At 40.4% G+C, this 22,682-nt stretch overlaps 1 protein-coding gene across 3 annotated transcripts in view; it reads right to left on the bottom strand.

The window, feature by feature from the left end:
• The window catches only part of LOC143020009 (protein scarlet-like), a 74,226-nt gene that overhangs the window by 44,787 nt on the left and 6,757 nt on the right, over positions 1 to 22,682 (bottom strand). The window contains exons 1-2 of one of the 3 annotated variants that reach the window (XM_076176106.1): positions 1,607 to 2,123; positions 1,195 to 1,498 (exon numbers count right to left, since the gene is read on the bottom strand). In XM_076176106.1, the coding sequence (XP_076032221.1) occupies positions 1,195 to 1,428 (234 nt within the window). In that variant the 5' untranslated portion in view covers positions 1,429 to 1,498; positions 1,607 to 2,123. Of the gene's footprint in view, positions 1 to 1,194; positions 1,576 to 1,606; positions 2,124 to 22,682 lie in introns of those variants that run through there. The other 2 variants (XM_076176107.1, XM_076176105.1) reach the window with 2 other exon arrangements.

Raw genomic sequence — 22,682 nt, 5'->3', positions numbered from 1 at the left:
GGGAGGAGAGGGAGGGGGAGAGGGAGGGGGAGAGGGGAGAGGGAGGGGGAGGGGAGAGAGAGGGGGAGAGGGAGGGGGAGAGGGAGGGGGAGAGAGAGGGAGACAGAAGGGGAGAGGGAGGGGGAGAGGGAGAGAGGGGAGAGGAAAGAGGGAGAGAGAGAGGAGAGAGAGAGGAGAGAGAGACGAGAGAGAGAGGAGAGAGGTAATGAGAGAGAGGATGAGAGGAGAGAGGGGAGCAGAGGGGAGAGAGAGAGAGAGAGGAGAGAGGGGGGAGGAGAGAGAGAGAGAGAGAGAGAGAGAGAGTGTTAAAATAGAAAGAAGATAGAGAGAGGGGGGAGGAGGAGAGATATAGATAGAGCGAGGGAGGGGAGGGAGAGAGAGAGAGAGAGAAGGAGGGAGACAGAGGGAGAGAGAGACATGGGGAGAGAGACAGAGGGAGAGAGAGACAGAGGGAGAGAGAGACAGAGGGAGAGACAGGGAGAGAGAGAGAGAGAGAGAGAGAGAGAGAGAGAGAGAGAGAGAGAGAGAGAGAGAGAGAGAGAGAGGGGGGGGAAGAGAGAGGGAGAGATATTTGTAGAATTGAATCTTTGACGTCGTGCAATTCCTCTTCATCCTTTGACGCTTATGTGACTTTATTCTGGCTGATTCCCTTCAGACGATTTTTTTTTTGTTCCTTCAGATAAACTAAGTCAATTTGGACGTCAGTAAGGCTCAGGTACTCATTTGGAACTCAAAAAATTTGGAGCAAATTACCCCTTCATAACTACAGATAAATTAGATAAAAATAAAACAAAATAAAGTAAAATATAATAAGAAATTAAGTTAATATAGAAATAGAAAAAAAAAATTGAGGCTGAGGCAATGCGTGATGTTTTGGAATCCCCCTAAAAAAAGGACAAATTGCCTCCCCCCCCCCCTTGGTGAATAAAACAAAAATGGAGATCACTCTCCCTCCCCCCCACCGCCAAAGAGGGAGACAAATTGCCCCCTTAATGTGTAAAAAAAAAAAAAAGATGTGACACCCTCCTTCATGTGTAAAAAAAAATAAAAAAAAAATAATAATAACAATAATAATAATAATGATAATAAAAGGACCCTGGAAAATCGGGGGACAAATTACCCCTTCACGTGTTAAAAAAGGACCACCCCTCCCCCTCGCAAAAAAGGGCGGGTGGGGGTTCGTTGCACACTTACCCCTTCGATGTAAGGCTCCCCCGTGAAGGACCCCGAAGACGAGCCTGTCGGGTAGTATCTCTCGGAGCCCAGGAGGGAGGCGCTCTCCTCCTGTTCCACGCCCATCGCTCGGAGCTGCCTGAAGAAGGGAAGACCCAATGGATCAGGATTTCCGGCCATGAGGAGCTCCTCCGTCGGAAGAGTTCTCCTCCTACCGAGCTCATCCTGCCCGATGTCGCTCCCGAAGTCACTCATGGTCACTTCCTGGGTCTAGAAGCTTCTGGGTCTAGAAGCTTCTGGGTCTAGGACTTCCTGGGTCTAGAACCTTCTGGGTTTAGAAGCTTCTGGGTCTAGAAGCTTCTGGGTCTTGAAGAACCTTCTGGGTCTTGAAGAACCTTCTGGGTCTTGAAGAACCTTCTGGGTCTTGAAGAACCTTCTGGGTCTTGAAGCTTCTGTGTTTAGAAGCTTCTGTGTTTAGAACCTTCTGGGTACAGAACCTTCTGGTTATGGTGAAGGATGGTGAGGGGGAAGGGGGGATGGGGAGGGAGTACTTTTCTGAATATTAGTTTCTGGTGTAATTTTTTCCCGGTTGTGAAAGAATTAATCTATGCTCTATATTCGACCTCCAATTGTGCTAGACACTTGGCAAAGAAACTAGTTTAGGTTATTCTTTGCTTGCACTAGTTATGGCACTTATCTTTTTCTATTCCTTCGACTTGATAATCAAATATCTCCCATGTTTCACAGTTCCACTCTAAAAATCAGAAAACATTTTCGGCTCCTGTTGAGTCGTCATCTTAAAATTTTCAAAATATCTCAGGATTTCTCTACTCTCTTCACTCTGGCTTATCCATCCCCTCTCTACTCTCTCCCACACGTATCCGGACACCTCTCCTCCTGGACGACCTCTCACTGCAACTCAAACCAGTTCTCCAGGCTGACCCTCTCGACCAAGTAGTGTCTAGTTCCTCCAACAGACGTCGTCTCGGTCGGCATCACATGTTTTCTCTCTCTCTCTCTCTCTCTCACTTCGGAGTCACGGCTTTACCTCATGCTTGGCCTGGCTCTTCAATTGAAGACGTCACAGAAGAGTTTAAACTGAATCCGCAAAGATGGGAGGGAGTCACGCTCTATGATGACACGATAATGAACAATATATGTACTGATGCCGAGCATACATACATTAAGCCACTAACCACGATTTGGTGTTTATTTACGGTTGTACAATCTCTTTAGGTAACACAATAGGGTCTTTTATAACTCTATAACCTTGATATTCTTGTTCTTCCCTTAGTTGCTGCCTCAGTGAGTAGATTAATCAGGAAAAAAGAGGATGAAGATAATTAATTCCAGTATGAAGGTATCTGGCATCTTACCTGACAACGGTAGGATGTCGACATGCTCAACAGACCACATAATTCGAAGATGCACTGGAATGATATCTATCGAAACTCGGCTATATGCTACGTAAATTTAACTCCCAATTGCATTTTATAAATCGATGGTTACGTGAGTTGATTAGAAAGTGGTTAATGAGAGATTTTTAAACGTCAATTTTGTAAGTGATGCGAGGCACGAGCAAGGTGTAATTTTCCCGCGCTGAGAAAGCCGACGCTTCCCCGACGCGTCGACTGAGAAGCTTTACAAGAACATCGACGACGATTCTAAGACTTCCGCAATGAAAAATGCATGTTTGCCTTTATAAGCATCTATTGCATACGTAAATATCATTCGTAATTGCAAACACATCACGTATATTTCCGTATTTCACTGTAATCTCCATAAATATGTTTTGTTTTAGAGCAATATCTACAAAGTTTTGGTGATTACATGAATGAGTCTGGTATACTTGTCAAGTTACTGTGGTGTCTTGCCGTAAGATTTTGCGTTAGAGACCATAAGTTTGTGTATAAAACGGCAATTAAACCATAATAACACAATACTTTTTGTCATTCAATATTTGTTTTAAAACAAATGCAGATTGAAAATACAATTCAAACAAATGACAGAATATGGACACCATAATGAAAAACTTAGACTACAAAGATTCTTATAAATAGTAGTTTTTGGTGCTCATACTGTCATCACTGATGCTCTTTGAAAAGGGGAATTTATTCCAAATTGTTTAAAATAAACACATTAAAAACACATCGCATGCGGAGAAAAAGCGTAAAATAACTTACGCCGTAAGACTTGAAAATCATAGAAATTACGTAAGACTTACGCAAAAAAAAAAGTAAGACTTGACAGGTGTGTATATCAAATGTTCATTTTCTGTTTATGATTTTCGACACTGTTGGAAATAAAACGATTTTTTCACTATATAGCAGACATCATAGCAATTGGCTTCGAAGTCAAGTTAAAACAAGTTAAAAAAAAAAGTTAAAAATCTTGCGTGAAGGCTATCTTATATATATATAATATATATATATATATATATATATATATATATATATATATATATATATATATATGTATGTATATATCATATATATATACATATATATATATACATATTTATTATATATATATATATATATATATATACATACAGTATATACTGTATATATATACATATATATATATACATATATATATATATATATATATATATATATATATATATATATATATATATATATATATATATATATATACATACACATTGGGAAGAGGCCATTTTGAATGAAGGCTTTGTTGAAACCTACATTGTTCAATTTGCATGAAATTCTCTCATACCTTATGTACCAACAACACCCTCGGAAATACCCTCATCACCAGACAGCAATTGTAATCTCAAACATCTAAGAACATAGGAACATAAGAATGAAGGAGACTGCAAGAGACCATAAGGCCTACACTAAGCAGTTCCATATCCATGACCACAGTCATCCCCATCCATAAATTTGTCTAACCTTTTCAGGGCTCACTCCATGGTTACTAAGTGTAATCCATTCGTTGACCATTCTATTGGTAAACCAGCTCTTGCCTATTACCTTTTTTACTGGGAACTTGATAAGAAATTAGAAATGACTAAACAATTTATTATTCGTCTGAATAAACCTTCCGTCAATATATAATTACAACCAGAAGACGAAGAGATTTTCCCAACAGCTTGCGGGCAACTCGATGGAACTCCGTGGGAAGCTGCGACCGACTTCCTTTCCTAGGGATTCTACCTGAGGGAAAAAATCCCACGCTCCACATTTTATTCCTGTTTTTGTATTCGCGTTATCGTAACTATTGTAACACCTGAAGATGATCATTGATTGGGTCGAAAGACATCCCGAGTAAGGAAACGTCACTATCGATTCACTTCAGGTATTTACAACGACGAAAGCCCATCAAGGATTCGTGCCAGTTTCACCACCGTCTATGAGATGAGCTTGGGTCTCTGTGAAAACTAGGTAAGGACGGAAGTTAGCAGTCTACCTAGATTCTTCAGGACTTATTATTATTAACTCCAAATTAGAGATTTTTGAGTCGCCTATAGCTCAGTTGGTAAAGTATTGGCTTGGCGTCAAGCAAGGCCTCGGTTCGAATCCCGGGGCGAGTGTAGGAAATTTAGAATGATGTATGTTGTCACTAGCGATTCACCTCACACACACACACACACACACACACACACACACACACACACACACACACACACACACACACACACACACACACACACATATATATATATATATATATATATATATATATATATATATATATATATCAAATCAGCCATCCTGAGTCCATTGCTGAACAAAGGTCTCCTTTATAGCATTCTATGATTCACACGACCACGCCATCCTCTGCCACGTCACTCCTGCAAACTTCTCAATCTCGTCTCTCCATCTCCTGTCTGGTCTCCCTCTTCCACGCATCCTATCTCGTGGCGTCCACTCACTAACACACTTGCTCCATCGCTCATCAGTTGTTCGCACTAACTTACCTGCCCAATTCCACTTCCTCTCTTTCACCGCCTCCACAATATCTTTCACTCTAGTATGCTCTCTCACCCAACTTGCTCTCTTTTGGTCTCTCAGCGTTATTCCCATCATTGATCTCTCTATTCTCCTTTGTGCAGTCCTTAGCTTTGTTTCCATTGCCTTCGTCAGTTTCCAAGTCTCACACCCGTAGATTATTGCTGGCAGAATGCATTGATTGTAAAATTTACGTTTCAAACATAAAGATAGAGAGCCTCTCAGGATTTTATTATACTTACCAAACACTTTCAAACCAATTGTAATACGTCTTTTTATTTCATTATCATGATCTTTTGTCACTTTCACCATTTGGCCTAAATAATTATACTCCTCAACTTCTTCAAGACTCTCACCATCAATTACATCCTCTTTACTTTGAACTTTCGTGTTGAACATTACTTTGGTTTTGGTCTTATTCATTTTTAAACCTACTTTGAGACTTTCCTTGTTTAGATCACTCAGCATATCTTGCAAGTCTTCTGCTCTTTCTGAAATAAGAATAATGTCATCCGCAAATCTTAGGTGGTTCAAATATTTGCCATCAATCTTCAAAGTTTTCTCTTCCCAGCTCAACCTTCTGAAAATATTTTGCAAGCAAGCTGTAAATAATTTGGGTGAAATGGTATCGCCTTGTACTCCTTTTTTTTATCTTGATATTTTCTGAATCTTTATGTAGTCGAATTATAGCGGTACCTTTCGCATAGATCTTTTCTAAAACCCTTACGATCTGTTCGTTTGTACCCTGCTTGCCTAGCGAGTTTAGTATTACTATTTGTTCTACCGAGTCAAAGGCCTTCTCGTAATCTACAAAAGCTAAACAGAGAGGTATATTGTATTCTGTCGTTTTCTCTATTAGTTTATTAATATCCTGCAAATGGTCTAGAGTCGAGTATCCACTCCTAAAACTTGCTTGTTCTCTTAGTTGGTTTCCATCTAAAACTTGACTCAGTCTATTTGTACGGATCTTGGAGAATACTTAATATACGTTTGATAGTAAGCTAATCGGTCAATAGTTACTAAGGTCCTTCTGGTCTCTTTTTTATGAAGCAAAATCACTATAGCATTGCACCACGATTTAGGAACGCTTTCCTGACGTAAGCACTGGGTGTTCAACTGAGCTAACTTAATATGAACTTCTTTCCCTGCGTCTTTCAACAGATCTATCGATATACCATCTTCCCCAGGTGCTTTTCCTAGTTTCATATTTTTAGAGCAAATTCTACTTCTTCCTTTGTAATCTCTGGTACTCTACTAACGTCTACAAATGAATTTACTGACTCAACTGCGGTCTTCGATGAGTAAAGCTCTTGGTAAAATTCTTCTACTCTTTTAGCCATTCTGTCTCTGCAGTTAATGATTTCTCCATTTCTATTTTTCAAACATATCATTTGCTGCCTTCCTAAAGCATGTCTGCGCTTGGTCACTTTAATACTCTTACCTTTCCGAATAGTTTCCTTTATTTCATCCATATTTTTCTTTCTTTTCTCTGGCCTCTGCCTTTTGTTGATAAGCTTGTTTAGTTTTACTTTTTCTATTTCGTCTCTCCTGCTTTTAATCTGCATTGTCCTCCTTCTTTTAATTAGGACATTTGTAGCTTTGGAATATTTGTTTTCTCTAATACTTTTTGCACTTCCTACTTTCCCTGCCAATTCCCTAATGATATTCACTAAATTCAAATTCATATCTTTGACTGTGTCCTCGTTAGTTCTTAAGAGCTTCGAATCTGTTTTTAATTCCTAATAGAAATTCCTTCTTATTACCCTTAACCCATGCTAGGCAGATTTTTTTTTTAACTAGTTTATTTCTCTCGGCTCTGATATTGAATTTAGCTGTGCAACCTACCATTCTATGGTCACTACCTATGTTGAATTTATCTATGACTGTAACATTGCTAACGCTCTTACTCTCATCTCATCATCTTCGTTCTTTGTTGTTTCATTTGGACTTCTCCAGGTCCATTTACGACCTACGGGTATTGTTCATTATCATCATGTTGTAGTTCTCTACAAAATTTACTAACATCTCGCCTCTGTCATTTCTTTCACCTACTCCAAACTTCCCATCTTCATTCCAACTTTAGCATTGAAGTCGCCTATTACCAACGTGTACTTATTTTTTTCTTGATCTATTACCTGACTTAAATCATCATAGAAGGACTCAATTTCATCGTCTGTACTCTGTGAAGTTTGTGCATAAACTTGAACTATTCTTAGAGTGTACCTTTTACATAGTCTAATCACAATCCAAGCTACCCTGTCTGATAAACTACTGCACTTGACTACGTTACCAGCAACTTCTCGGTTTATCAAGAATCCTACTCCACTAGTTCTTTCTTTGTCCTTACCTCCATAGTAGAACAGGTGGTGAACCTCTTGTAATTGTATCAGCTTTTCTTCCGCTCTTCGGACTTCGCTCAGTCCTACGATACGGTCTTCTGAGAGAGTTCTTACGTTGTAAGTATAGATCTTCCTTTTCTTCATACTGTTTAATGTCCAAGGCTTGGATCTGCTTGGACAGTGCTTACTCACATTCGGTGGCACACTGCCCGTAAGCTCATGAGGCAATGCAGTTAGACCTTTAGGAGACGATGATTTGTTTTTACTGTTCATGTTTGCTATGAAGGGCTTTTTTGGCAGTAATTTCACCTCCCTTCCAACTAGTTTCTGGTGAGATTTTTTCTCTGGTGTCACTTTATTCATTAATTCGGTGAAGCCCTATATATCTATAGGGTGCCCAATGGTCTACGTCATTATGACGATACCCCATATATCTATGGGGAATTTCCCTGTTCGCCATCAGGGACGCGCTAGTTAGCAGTGGGTCCTGCGACTGTGTATGCGAGTTGCTCTTTGTCTGATCTTTCTTACAAAACCTGTTCGATATGGGTGACTACGTCAGGAGCCTCAGCTTACAGATTGGGAGGCAAAATTAAACGAAAGACCTGTAGATCAGATGTGGGAAATATTTCAAAATACGCTCACTAAGATGATTCATACTTACATTCCTTTTAAGGACAGACGTCCCCCAAATCAGGCTCGCCCAAAGTGGCTCGACAAAGAAACTGAAAAAAGTATTGCTAAAAAGAGACAGGCTTATAAGAAATATAAGTGCTCGGGTGCATCTAATGACTATGAAAGTTATGTATCAATACAGAGAGATTTAAAAAAGACAATAAAAAAAGAAAAGAAAACGACAATACGAAATGAATATCGCTGATAAATCCAAAGAGAATCCCAAAGAATTCTATAGTTACATTAGAGATAAAAAGGTTGTTAGGAATCACATTGGTCCACTATTATCTGCTGACGGTCAACTTGAATATTCAAATGAAGGAATGTGTAATATTTTAAACAATTATTTTAGCTCTGTATTCGTAAACGAAACACCTCAAAGTGAACTCCAAACTGAAACCTGTGAAAAGTCTAGGGTAAACTTACTCACTACGGTAAATATAACAAAAGAAAAAATTAAAAGGTGTATAGATAAACTCAAAGTTAATAAAATACCAGGGCCTGACGGTTGGCATCCAAGAATCTTAAAGGAAATGAAAAATGAGATTGCTGTTCCATTAGAAATTATTTTCAAGAAATCCATCATATCCGGAGATGTCCCAAGAGAATGGAAGCTAGCTAACGTTACTCCCATATTCAAAAAAGGTGACAAAAAGAAGCCAAATAACTATAGGCCTATAAGTTTGACTTCAATCGTAGGAAAAATAATGAAAACTATCATCAGAGATGCTATCGAACATCATTTAGAAAGTAACCGTTTGATAAATGATAGCCAGCATGGTTTCAGACGGAAACGTTCTTGCGTGACTAACTTACTCGAATTCTACAGCACAGTTATCTCGAATTATGACAAAAGAAACAATATAGATTTAATATATCTAGACTTTGCAAAAGCTTTTGATACCGTCCCACACGAAAGACTACTTACTAAATTAGCTTCGCACGGAATAAGTGGTAGCCTATTAAGTTGGACTAGTAATTGGTTGAATGATCGAAAACAGAGAGTTGTTTTAAGTGGAAAAACTTCTAGATGGGAAAATGTTACAAGTGGAGTTCCTCAGGGTTCCGTTCTTGGGCCACTTCTATTCATAGTATATATAAATGATATAGACCATGGACTAAAATCTACTGTTTCCAAATTTGCTGATGATACAAAACTGTGCGGAATGGCAAAAGATCACTTGAACTAATTAGATATTCAAGAAGATTTAGATAAATTACAGCAATGGTCTGAAAAGTGGCTAATGAAATTTAACACAAGTAAATGCAAGGTAATGCACATAGGTAAAAATAACAGTAAGTACGATTACAAGTTATTTGGAAATTCGTTAACAAAAGTGGATAGTGAAAAAGATCTCGGCGTAATTATCAGTAACGATCTCAAATCATCCAAGCAGTGTATTTCAGCCTCTGAGAAAGCAAATAAGATTCTAGGACTGATTGCGCGATCTTTTGATTTCAAAAGTCCATCACTCATTAACAAGCTATATAAATCGTTAGTTCGTCCACATTTGGAATATGCTGTTTCCGTATGGTCACCGAATCTCATTAAAGACATTGACAGACTGGAAAAAGTACAGCGGCGAGCCACAAAACTGATTCCAAATATCAAAAATAAATCATACGAAAATCGAATAAAACATATGAATCTGTTTTCCCTAAAAACTTAGATTCAGAGGTGACTTGATACAGGTCTTTAAGATTCTAAAGGGAATTGACAACATCAAAAGTGACAAAATTTTCACATTGAATGAGAATCCTAGGTAGAAACAACTTTGCCAACTTCCTGCACAGGTAGTGCAATGTAGTTCAGTTCAAAGCTTTAAGAATCATTTAGATAAACACCTAAGCAAGATGCTGTAATGATTATAATTTATTTTATATTATTTGTTTTTGTTTTGTTATCATTTGTCTGTTTGATTTCCATTTATCATTAGTTATATGTCAATTATTATTTACTGTTTACCTGTTTGTTTATTATTTAACTATATCTATGAATTTATTTGTGTATTTTATATGTTATTTACATCATTATAGTTTTTATTTATCAATTTGTTATTATTATGATTTTTTTCGCATCCGACCTAGATATGGATCAAAAGGTCTCCTGTCGGTATGCTCCGCCTTTGTAATCCTTTGTTGACCCTGCAGAGATTTCCTCTCTACCGACATAGGTTTTGTAATCATCAAGATTCTCAAGCCTATCTACCACGTCAAGGTGTCAACTCTCGGATATAATATACTTATATATATATATATATGTATATATATATATATATATATATATATATATTATGTATATGTATATATACGTACATACATATATAATATGTTTTAGTTTTGAAGGTCATAGTTTGGATGTCGTAGTTCTTCGGACCTGAAAAGTTACGACACGTCCTTGAGGTAATAACCAACGTGAGCGCAATCTGTGTTACGTATGTGTGAGCGGGATGAGGGGGACGGCACAAAGGTGCCACGGTGCCACGTCGCCCAGCGTGAGATCTCGGCGCCAAACGTGAGATCTCTGCGCCGCTTCGGGATTATCCACGACTGACGGGATTCCAGGACAGAAAGAAGAGGAGTGGGGAGGAGGGGCGGAGATATGGAGGGAGGAAGAGAGGAAGGCTGGAGGATAGGGGAGAGGAGGGAAGAGGAGGGGAGGGGTAGTGGAAGGAGTGAAGGAGTGGAGAAGGGATACAGAAATGGAGGAAGGAGAGGAAGGCTGAAGGGTAAGGGGGAGTGGAAGTGGTATGTGTATCCTTAATGATTGTCATGATTGATTTTGGCCAAATCACCCATGATTGGTTTTGGACAAATAATCCATTATTGGTTTTGGTCACGTCAGCCATGATTGTTCTTAGCCAAGTCAGCCCTGGTTGGTTTTGGCCAAGCCAGCCAGGGTTGGTTTTGGCTAAGTCCCCCATGATTGGTTTTGGCCACGTCAGCCATGGTTGTTTTTGGCCAAGTCAGCCATGGTTGTTTTTGGCCAAGTCAGCCATGGTTGTTTTTGGCCAAGTCAGCCACAGTTGGTTTTAGTCAAATCACCCATGATTACTTTTGGCCAAGTCAGCCATAGTTGTTTTTGGCCAAGTAGCCATGGTTGCTTTTGGCAAAGTCCGCCATGGTTCTTTTTGGCCAAGTCAGCCATGTTTGGTTTTAGCCAAATCACACATTATTTGTTTTGGGTAAATCACCCGTTATTGGTTTTGGCCAAGTTAGCTATGGTTGGTTTTGGCCAAATCACCCATCATTGGTTTTGGCCAAGTCCCCATGATTGGTTTTGGCCACGTCAGACATGATTGTTTTTGGCCAAGTAACCATGGTTGCTTTTGGCCAAGTCCGTCATTGTTCTTTTTGACCAAGTCAGCCATGATTGTTTTTGGCCAAGTCAGCCCTGGTTGGTTTTGACCAATTCAGCCATGGTTGGTTTTGGCCAAATTACCCATGATTGGTTGGCTACGTCAGCCATGGTTGTTTTTCGCCATGTCAGCCATGACTGGATGACGAGGTGGATCGAATCGGAAGACGAGGTGGATTAAGTTGGTGGACGAGGTGGATCGAGTTGGAGGACGAGGTGGATCAAGTTGGAGGAAGAGGCAAATCGAGTTGGAGGACGAGGAGGATCGAGTTGGAGGACGAGGTGGATCGAGTTGGAGGACGAGGAGGATCGAGTTGGAGGACGAGGTGGATCGAGTTGGAGGATGAGGTGGATTGAGTTGGAGGACGAGGTGGACTGAGTTGGAGGAAGTGGTGGATTGAGTTGGAGGACGTGGTGGATCGAATTGGAGGACGAGGTGGATCGAGTTGGAGGACGAGGTGGATCGAGTTGGAGGACGAGGTGGATCGAGTTGGAGGACGAGGTGGATCGAGTTGGAAGACGAGGTGGATCGAGTTGGAAGACGAGGTGGATCGAGTTGGAAGACGAGGTGGATCGAGTTGGATGTGGTGGATCGAGTTAGAGGACGAGGTGAATTGAGTTGGACGTAGATCGAGTTGGAGGACGAGGTGAATTGAGTTGGACGTGGATCGAGTTGGAGGACGAGGTGAACTGAGTTGGACGTGGATCGAGTTGGAGGACGAGGTAGATGGAGTTGGAGGACGTGGTGGATCGAGTTGGAGGACGAGGTGGATCGAGTTGGAGGACGAGGTGGATCGAGTTGGAGGACGAGGTGGATCGAGTTGGAGGACGAGGTGGATCGAGTTGGAGGACGTGGTAGATCGAGTTGGAGGACGTGGTGGATCGAGTTGGAGGACGAGGTGGATTGAGCTGAGGGACGAAGTCGATCGAGTTGGAGGACGTGGTGGATCGAGTTGGAGGACAAGGTGGATTGAATAGGACGTGGTGGATCGAGTTGGAGGACGAGGTGGATCGAGTTGGAGGACGAGGTGGATCGAGTTGGAGGACGAGGTGGATCGAGTTGGAGGACGAGGTGGATCGAGTTGGAGGACGAGGTGGATCGAGTTGGAGGACGAGGTGGATCGAGTTGGAGGACGTGGTGGATCGAGTTGGAGGACGAAGTGAATTGAATAGGACGTGGTGGATCGAGTTGGAGGACAAGGTGGATTGAATAGGACGTGGTGGATCGAGTTGGAGGACGAGGTGGATCGAGTTGGTATACAAGGTGCGTACAAAGAATATTTATCAACTAAACGCCAGGACGATAAACACTAGACAGAATTCGCCGCGAAACTAAAAACACTGGTAAAGCGTAGTAGGAAAAATCTCGAAGAGTATATTGCTGAGGCAAGCAAATCGCACCCTAAAAAATTCTATAATTAGGCAAATAAGAAGAAAACGCTTACCTGCGGCATTGAACCACTATACAGCGATGAAGGTAAATATGCGGATGATGAAAATGAGATGGCCTCAATCCTTAATAAATTTTTTGCATCCGTCTTCACAGGTGAGGATTGCTCAGTGTATCAGCCACCAGAACGTAGAATATCCCAAAACTCTTAAATCAACTCATAATTACCGAAAGTGATGTCGTACAAGTAATTGATAAGCTCAAAATAAATAAAGCCCCGGGACCTGACAAATTTTCACCTAGAATTCTGCGAGAAGTGAAAAATCAAATCAGTAAACCCTTGTGCATCCTATTCAACAAATCTTTAACACTTGGTAAAGTCCCATCAGATTGGAAATGTGCTAACGTAACACCAATATTCAAGAAGGGGGACAAATCACAACCAGGCAACTACAGACCGATTAGCCTGACTTCGATTGTGTGTAAACTGCTAGAGACCATCATTCGCGACAGTGTAGTGAATTTTCTAGAAGAAAATAAAATTATGAAAGATTCACAATATTGCTTCCGTAGCAAACGCTATGTTTAACTAATCTCCTTGACTTCTTTCATGACGTCTTTGGCAAATACGAGGAATGCAGGTCTGTTGATATAATTTATCTAGATTTTCAGAAGGCATTCGATAAAATTACTCATAAACGATTGCTCGACAAATTAAAAACACACAGTATTTCTGGTAATACCCTCAACTGGATTAAAGATTGGCTCTCTGAGCGAAAACATTAACAGGGCCTTATCTAGCTGGCTCGACGTTAAAAGTGGCGTACCGCAAGGATCAGTTTTGGACCCATTTTGTTCCTAATATATGTAAATGATCTAGACCAGTGGTTCTCAACCTCGGGTTTGTGGGCCACTAAGGGTCCAAAGAAAGTCCAAAAAGTCGAAATCTAGTGACAGTTAGCGGATGCATAGAGCTTTTATTCAGTGTTGAAGTGGCCTACAGAATGTTAAGGAACAGCAATACATAAATATGGGAGATATGAGGAAATAGGTTGAGAACCACTGATCTAGACGACGGCCTCCTCTGCAAAGTATCAACATTTGCTGATGACACAAAAATCACCGGTAAAGTAACAACCACCAAAGAAAGAAACTCTGCAATCCGATCTAAACCGATTATTAAGCTGAGCAAGCAAGTGGCAAATTAAATTTAACGTTAACAAATGTAAAGTCATGCACATTGGAAGTAACAATTATCACTTCCAATACCAGATGAAGAGCGTAATACTGGACTTAGTAACTAAAGAAAAAGATCTAGGAGTTTTAATATAAAATTACTTGAAGCCAGGCCAGCATTGCTCAGAAGTTGTTAAAACAGCAAATAAGTTGGTTGGCTTTATTGGAAGGGTCTTCGAAAATAAATCAGAAAAAATATTGCTAAACCCTCCCCATCTTGAATACTGTGTACAATTTTGGTCCCCATACTACCAGAAAGATATCAATAAACTAGACAGAGTGCAACGAAGAATGACCAAAATGATATCAAGGCTGAGAAGAAGATTTAGATAAATTACAGCAATGGTCTGAAAAGTGGCTAATGAAATTTAACACGAGTAAATGCAAGGTAATGCACATAGGTAAAAACAACAATAAGTACGAATACAACTTATTTGGAAATTCGTTAACAAAAGTGGATAGTGAAAAAGATCTCGGCGTAATTATCAGTAACGATCTCAAATCATCCAAGCAGTGTATTTCAGCCTCTGAGAAAGTAAATAAGATTCTAGGACTGATTGCGTGATCTTTTGATTTCAAAAGTCCATCACTCATTAACAAGCTATATAAATCGTTAGTTCGTCCACATTTGGAATATGCTGTTTCCGTATGGTCACCGAATCTCATTAAAGACATTGACAGACTGGAAAAAGTACAACGGCGAGCCACAAAACTGATTCCAAATATCAAAAATAAATCATACGAAAATCGACTAAAACATATGAATCTGTTTTCCCTAAAAAAGCGTAGACTCAGAGGTGACTTGATACAGGTCTTTAAAATTCTAAAGGGAATTGACAACATCAAAAGTGACCAAATTTTCACATTGAATGAGAATCAGACAAGAAACAATGGTCTCAAACTATCCGGAAATAGATTCAATTTGGAAGTAGGTAGAAACAACTTTGCCAACTGTGTAGTTAATGAATGGAATTAACTTCCTGCACAGGTAGTGTAATGTAGTTCAGTTCGAAGCTTTAAGACTCATTTAGATAAACACCTAAGCAAGATGCTGTAATGATTATAATTTATTTTATATTATTTGTTTTTGCTTTGTTATAATTTGTCTGATTTTCATTTATTATTAGTTATGTGTCAATTTATTATTATTTACTGTTTACCTGTTTGTTTGTTATTCAACTATACCAATGCATTTATTTATGTATTTTGTTTGTTGCATCCATTATATTTTTTTTATAATTATTATTTTATCATTATTATGATTTTTTTCGCATCCGACCTAGATATGGACCAAAAGGTCTCCTGTCGGCATGCTCCGCCTTTGTAATCCTTTGTAATCTGCTGTATGAAGAAAGACTTAAAAGTCTAAATTTATTCTCACTTTCAAAAAAGGAGAATGCGAGGAGATTTAATCGAGGTTTTTAAAATGTTCAAAGGCTTTGACAACATCAATGTCGAATATTACTTCTTATTAGACCAATCAAATACAAGAAGACGTCAAGATTTTAAATAATTGGTAAAAGATTTTCTTCGAATGAAAATAAGCATTTCTTCTTTAACCGGGATGTTAATACGTGGAATTCGTTACCTTCCACTGTCGTTGAAAGTAACACAATAACAACATTTAAAAATCGCCTAGATAAATACTTAAATTCTAATACGCAAATACAATATTATCCCTTGCAATAAAAAACATGACAGCCCGGCATCTAATTGTAATTGGATAGGATAGTGGTAGCAGTAGTGTTAGTTCATCTTCTATCTCCTAGTTACCCTGTTTTCTTAACTGTAGCTTAGTATAATAAACACAAACAGCCTCGTTAGGGCCAGTAGGCCTGCTGTTGCTTGTTCTTCCTTTGTGTTCCTTTGTGTCCCTTTGTGACTTGGAGGAAGAGGTAGATAGAGTTGGAGGACGAGGTGGAACGAGTTGGAGGACGAGGTAGATCGAGTAGGAGGATGAGGTGGATCGAGTCAGAGGATGAGGTGGATCGAGTCGGAGGTCGAGGTGGATCGAGTCGGAGGACGAGGTGGATCGAGTCGGAGGACGAGGTGGATCGAGTCGGAGGTCGAGGTGGATCGAGTCGGAGGACGAGGTGGATCGAGTCGGAGGACGAGGTGGATCGAGTCGGAGGACGAGGTGGATCGAGTTGTGGGACGAAGTGGATCTTGTTGGACGACGAGATGGATCGAATGTAAGAAAAAAAGAGAGGATGAAAACAAAGGGAATCTTGTAAAGAGATACATGTCTAAAAGAGAAGGGTGAAAAGAGTGGAAGGCTGAAATGAGAAGAGTGAAAAAGATTAAGGGTGAATAGAGAGGGGAAGAGTGAAAGAAGAGCAGGGTGAAAGTAAGAAGCAGGAAGGGTAGAAGAGGAAGAAAATGGATGAAAAGAAATTAGCACACTCACGACTTTATTCCTGCACGCGAATAGAGCTCACCTTAAAATAATAACTAATACATCTCTAATTTCTTTTGTGTGACCATTGGTAACCGCATGCTGAGGTGGGCGATGGATAGGGGCTCTACTGGGAGATGAATGGAGAGAGACCATAATCGTGTGTAAGACTCATTTTACTTCGATGGCACTCGAAAATTTTGTATAAATGCTTTAGCTGATTTTGGCACACACATCTTAAAAGGTTGTCCACCTCTACCTTATATGGTGTATGTGGACAGTCGCCCCCCACACATACACACCCTGGGGGGGGGAAGGGGGGACCTTAGATGGAAGAACCCCCCCTCCCCCTCCCCTTCTCCCTCGGGGGCGGAGGTGGGGGGTGGGGGATAAATGTCTTCTCTTTTGCCCACAAAGACTGACAATACCTTACACCTTGACCTGCCTACACAGCTTCATGATCTGAAAACCTGACATCTGAATGACTGATGCACTTTTTCATCCCTGCTGACAAGTCTGCTGGTCACATAACGTACATGTGGTCTGCATAAGCTGATTAGGTATGTCAGGTTTGCACGCTCTTTAAGAAAATTTGATCCAAGAAAGGGTTAAAAAAAAAAAAAAATCACAGATGTCAATGACCCGAGGGTATGGATGGCCATTAGACGGGCTATACTCCTGCGGGTCGCCGTTCAATCCAAACCACGCGATGATATGTAAACAGGGTGGGTTTATTTGAAGGAGACACGATGTGGTAAGGGATCTCACGGTCAAATACTTCGTGAATTCCAGGGATGTGACAGATGAAACAGCGCTATTCCTGCTAGGAGATGAGAATTTCAGTTACCGCACTTCAAACACATCAGAGGAATCGCGAATGGACGTCAGCGCAAGAGGTTTTTTTGGGGGGCTCATAGACAACTGGCCTTCTTGGACACACGAATACTTGACCCAATGGTTCCCTGTTGCAGAGAGCTAACCGTTAAGGCGTCCCACTCCCGAAACGAGGATGAGAAAATCAGGATGTACGACTTCAGGTGGGATGGGTCCAAGGGCAAAGGCATTCTACGCCCGACTGGCAGAAAGGATAGTGAAAGAGAAACAACAAAAGAGCACTATATCTGAGAGGTAACAGGTTCCCATCCCCCTAAATCAATCCACATGCAGAACCTCGATTTTAAGCAGACTGATGGAAGATCAGTAGAGGAAATGAGAGCATGAATAGGTGTAGTGTATCAAAAACAGCATATGGAAAACACAAGAAGCTTCTGACAAACGTAAATATTAATTGGAACCTGAGATTAAGATTTCATTTTTTTTAGTGGTCGACACTTACTTATGGATGTGAATCATGGACAATAAACACCGAAATGAAAAAGAGATTTGAAGTAATGGAAAGGTGGTGCCTTCGAAGAACGAGGATATCTTGGATTGAAAAGGTAACAAGTGAAGGAGTTTCAAGAAGAGCCGGGACAAAAAGATCACTTACAGGAACTATCAGAGGTAGACAACTTTCTTTTTTGGGCCAAGCAGAACTGGAAAAAATCAGCCTACTAGGAATAATTGAAGAGAGACGGGATCGTGGTAGATAGCGACAGACATATATGGGTAACTTACTGCAATACATTGGAGGGGGAAATGAAAGCTCAAGACGTGACGTGATTGGTTCAAGATCGGAAAAGATGGAGCTGTATGGATTATATATTATATATATATATATATATATATATATATATATATATATATATATATATATATAAATATATATATATATATATATATATATATATAAGGAAATTATATAGAAATTCAAAAGAATTGTCGACCACAGTCACTGGCGTGAAAGGACCCAACGGACTATCTGTGCGAGGCAGATCCTGATTGCTTTCACCAATCACTCGCTTATAGAAAAAGAAAGAAAAAATCCTGTAATTTGGAAGCCTCCCACCCAAATCACGGAAGAAAATAAATAAATAAATAGATACATGAATGAATAAAAAATTAAGAATATATGTACAAATAAATAAGTGAATATAAAAATAGATTAATTAAAGAATAAATGAACATAAAAGAAAAAATGTATAATTAGAAATTGCAATATAATAAACATAGGAATAAAATCGAGATAGAAAAATAAAGAAATAAAATAAAGTAAACAAACAAATAATAAAAGATAAGAAAAATATGTTACTCTTTAGGCCGCTTTATTATACCATCTGTACACACTATCTGCACACACATGGAGTGGGCTGCACATCGTGCTAAGGAAAGTTACTTGATATTTGGTCATCTCTGGTATCCGGGCCAAGAATCTCAAATTACGTTCTCTTGGTCACCTGGTCTTGAAAGAAAACCAAGTAAGTTTTAGGGGTAACTATAAGAAATTAAAATATTAGGATATGTAGAGAAAAAGGGATAAAAGGGGGAGAGCAATAGGGATCTGATAAAGACCCAATATGCAGGGTGGAACAGGGGGACCTGAAGGGTGACACAGGGGGAAGGGGGCAAAAAAAAGGGGGACAGGGGAGGAAGAGGTGGCTGTGGGGAGTAGGGGGTCAGGGAAAGAAGGTGACAGGGTGAGTAGGGACGGGCAGGGTGACCAGAGGCATGGGGACTAGGACAGGGTGGCCTGGGACAGGTTGACCAGGGGGAGGCAGGGTGACTATGGGCAAGGTGACCAGGGGCAGGGTGACAAGGGACAGTGTGACCAGGGACAGGGTGATCTGGGACAAGGTGACCATGAGTAGGCAGGGTGATCAAGTATAGAATGACCAGGGACAGTGTGACCAGGGACAGGGCGACCTGGGAAAGGGTAAGCAGGGACAGGTAGGGTGACCAGGGAGAGGCAGTGTGACCAGGGACAGGCAGGGTGATCAAGGACAGGGTGAGTTGGGACAGAGTGACCAGGGGCAAGCAGGGTGACCAGGGACAGGAGGGTAAACAGGGGCAGAGTGACCAGGGACAGGTCGACGAGGAACAGGGTGACCAAGGACAGAGTGGCCAAGGTTAGGCAGGGTGACCAAATACAGGGTGATCAGGGACAGGGTGACCTGGGACAGGGTGACCTGGGACAGGGTGACCTGGGACAGGGTGACCTGGGACAGGGCGACCTGGGACAGGGTGACCAGGGACAGGTAGGTTGACCAGGGGTAAGATGACCAGAGATATGTTGATCTGAGACAGGGTGACCAGGGGCAGGGTGCCAAAGAATAGGGTGACTAGGGGCGGGGTGCCAAAGGACAGGGTGACCAAGGGCAAGGTGACCAGGGATAGGGTGACCTGAGACAGGGCGACCAAAGATAGGGTGACCAGGGACAGGCAGGGTGAACAGGGAGGGGGTGAACAGGGACAGGGTGACTTGGGGCAGGGAGGCCAGGTTAGGGTGACCACGGATAGGATGACCAGGGATACGGTGACTAGGGGCAGGGTGACCAGGGACAGGCAGGGTGACAAGGGGCAGCGTGACCTGGAACAGAGTGACCAGAGGTAGGCAGGGTGTCCAAGGACAGGGTGACCTGGGACAGAATGATCAGGGACAAGATAACCAGGTACAGGCAAGCTGACCAGGGAGAGGCAGGATGATCAGGGACAGAGTAACCAAGGATAGAGTAAGCGAGGATAGGCAAGGTGACTAGGGACAGGCAGGGTGACCAGGGACAGGAAGGGTGACCAGGGTTAGGCATGGTGACAAAGGACAGAATGATCAGGGACAGACATGGTGACCAGGGATAGAGAGGGTGACTAGGGACAGGCAGGGTGACAAGGGACAGGTTAATCAGGGACACATGGTGACAAGGGTCAAGTTAACTGGGGACAGACATGGTGACCAGAGAGAGGCAGGGTAACCAGGGAAGGCAGGGTGACAAGGGACAGGCAGGGTGACAAAGGACAATTGACCAGGGACAGGCAGTATGACCAGGGGTAGGCAGGGTGACCAGGGACAGGGTGATTAAGATTAAGATATTCATGGAAATATTTAGAAATTATTATGTGGAATGACACAGTAACTGCCTATTTCTTCATACGTTTCCTATTTAGAAAGAAGACATTTACACAACATTCTTAGACTTTGAATCTTTACAATTACATCATCTGCCTTGGGTTTGGTCCCAGATCTATGTAATCGTCCAATTATGTAGATTTAATTAACTTTGATTGTAAATTTATGTAAATGACTTAATTTTTTGCTCATTGTTACTAAGAAAGATTTATGTCTATTCTGACTGCCGTCAGGTGATTTTATTCAGGCGAGGGAAACGTGTAGCTGCCGTTCGGAGTCCTGACAGAAGATGGAGAGACGAGATGGAGAAGTTTTCCGTAAATATTTGTTTAATCAACCTTATATCCAGTGGTTTTTGGTCCGTGTTATCATGTTTCGTGTATTTCCTCAATCTTGGTTCACGTGTTTTGTGGTACCTATGACATGGCAATCTATAATACAAGGTCAAACAATAGTGTATTAGTGAATGCAGTAGATGTATAACTTCAGCAGCAACAGTGTATTTTGTGTACAGCTTAGATTCAGTTTCTACCACACACGATCCCCTCCAAAGCAGGATGGCATAAATATACGAAATTCAAATTGCAGAGTAGGATGAACATTGAATTCAAAGTGCACGATGACAATCTAAAGACAATTCAAACGCTGGGATCACTATCGTGGGTAGGATAAAAAATGACAGACGAATTTCAAACGCTCTAGTCAAATTGTCAAGTGACAGTATATGAACTTGAGAATGGGGGAAGAGTGCAACTGAGACCATAAGGCCTACATTAGGCAGTTCCATGTCAATTAGCAACTATTATCCTTATCCATAAATCTATCTTTCTCCTAAAACAACCAATAATTTTGTCTCTCACTGCTTATTTCCTTCTTAAATCTTAATACATTTCTAGTAAAATCTTTACAACATTCTAACATGTCTACATAATATAATTATTTTGTATGATATCATTAAGAACCTGTATGTGCCTAGCTTGAATATCTACATGTGTTTACCGTTGTATATATAAATGAATATGTGCCAATGTAGATATTTTGTAAATTGTAATTACAAATTTGCTAGTACGTCACTCGAAAAAAACTTTTTCATTATCATTATTTATTATCATTATTATATTATCATTATTTTATCATTGTATTATTATATCATATTATTATACTATATTTCAACAAGAACCCACTGTGTTGGATAAGAAGAAATGAAATAGATGATATCCATATATTTCGATTACGGACTGTGGATATCATCTATTTAATTTCTTTTTATCCAACACAGTGGGTTCTTGTTGAAATTTACGAATGTGTTACGACATTACTTTGTAGCTATACTATATATTTCATCATTATTATTACCATTGAGATAATCTTGATAACTGACACGCAATTACTCGCACTTTTCCAATGTCTAGAATATCAAGATTTTTTTCTATTAAATTTCATGCATTTAGTAATAAATTCAACAATGGATATTCAATATGACTAAATCCTAGTTCTAGTCCAACTCTCCTTCCTCAAATTCTGACACATACTTGATCCATCTATCTATAAACCACAGGCTTCCTCCCCTTATAAGGAAAGTAGTCAATCAAGGTACACACCTACTACCACTGGATGTTACTGCGCAATCATTGCACAATAGCATGCAGCCAATGCTTTAGGGGCTGTTTCGGGGCGTCTCTACGGACCAGATCCACAGAGCAATTTGTTTATGTTCCACACAATAATTTGTTTATGATAGAGTACTTCTAAAATAATGACGTCACTTTTGTACTACGACTATCATTATATTATGATCGTTGTTGTAATCCTAAAAAGTGATACTGGCAAAACTTTTGTTGTGCACACCAACACGGTATAGCAATAAAAAAATAATTATTAATTTTATCAATTATAATAGATCGACGTAATATGAGGTTTTCTTGACGGAAATAAATAACAAAGAAGTTGCTAAAACGTATTTTCTAACTAACGAAGTCGCGGCGGCTGAATGATACGCCATGTTTGTTTTGATAGGTGCCGAGGTCGAAGAAATGAAAGGATGATAAACTAATCTATTCTAACGTAACCTGACCTACCTAACCTAACGTAACCTTACGTAACGTAACGTAACCTAACCTAATGTAACCTAACCTAACCTAA

The sequence above is a fragment of the Oratosquilla oratoria genome, chromosome 38, assembly GCF_046742065.1.
Source record: "Oratosquilla oratoria isolate Oo_2021 chromosome 38, ASM4674206v1, whole genome shotgun sequence".
NCBI lineage: Eukaryota > Metazoa > Arthropoda > Malacostraca > Stomatopoda > Squillidae > Oratosquilla > Oratosquilla oratoria.
The sequence above is the reverse complement of the archived record's forward strand: the minus strand, read 5'-3'. Positions and strand labels throughout refer to the sequence as shown.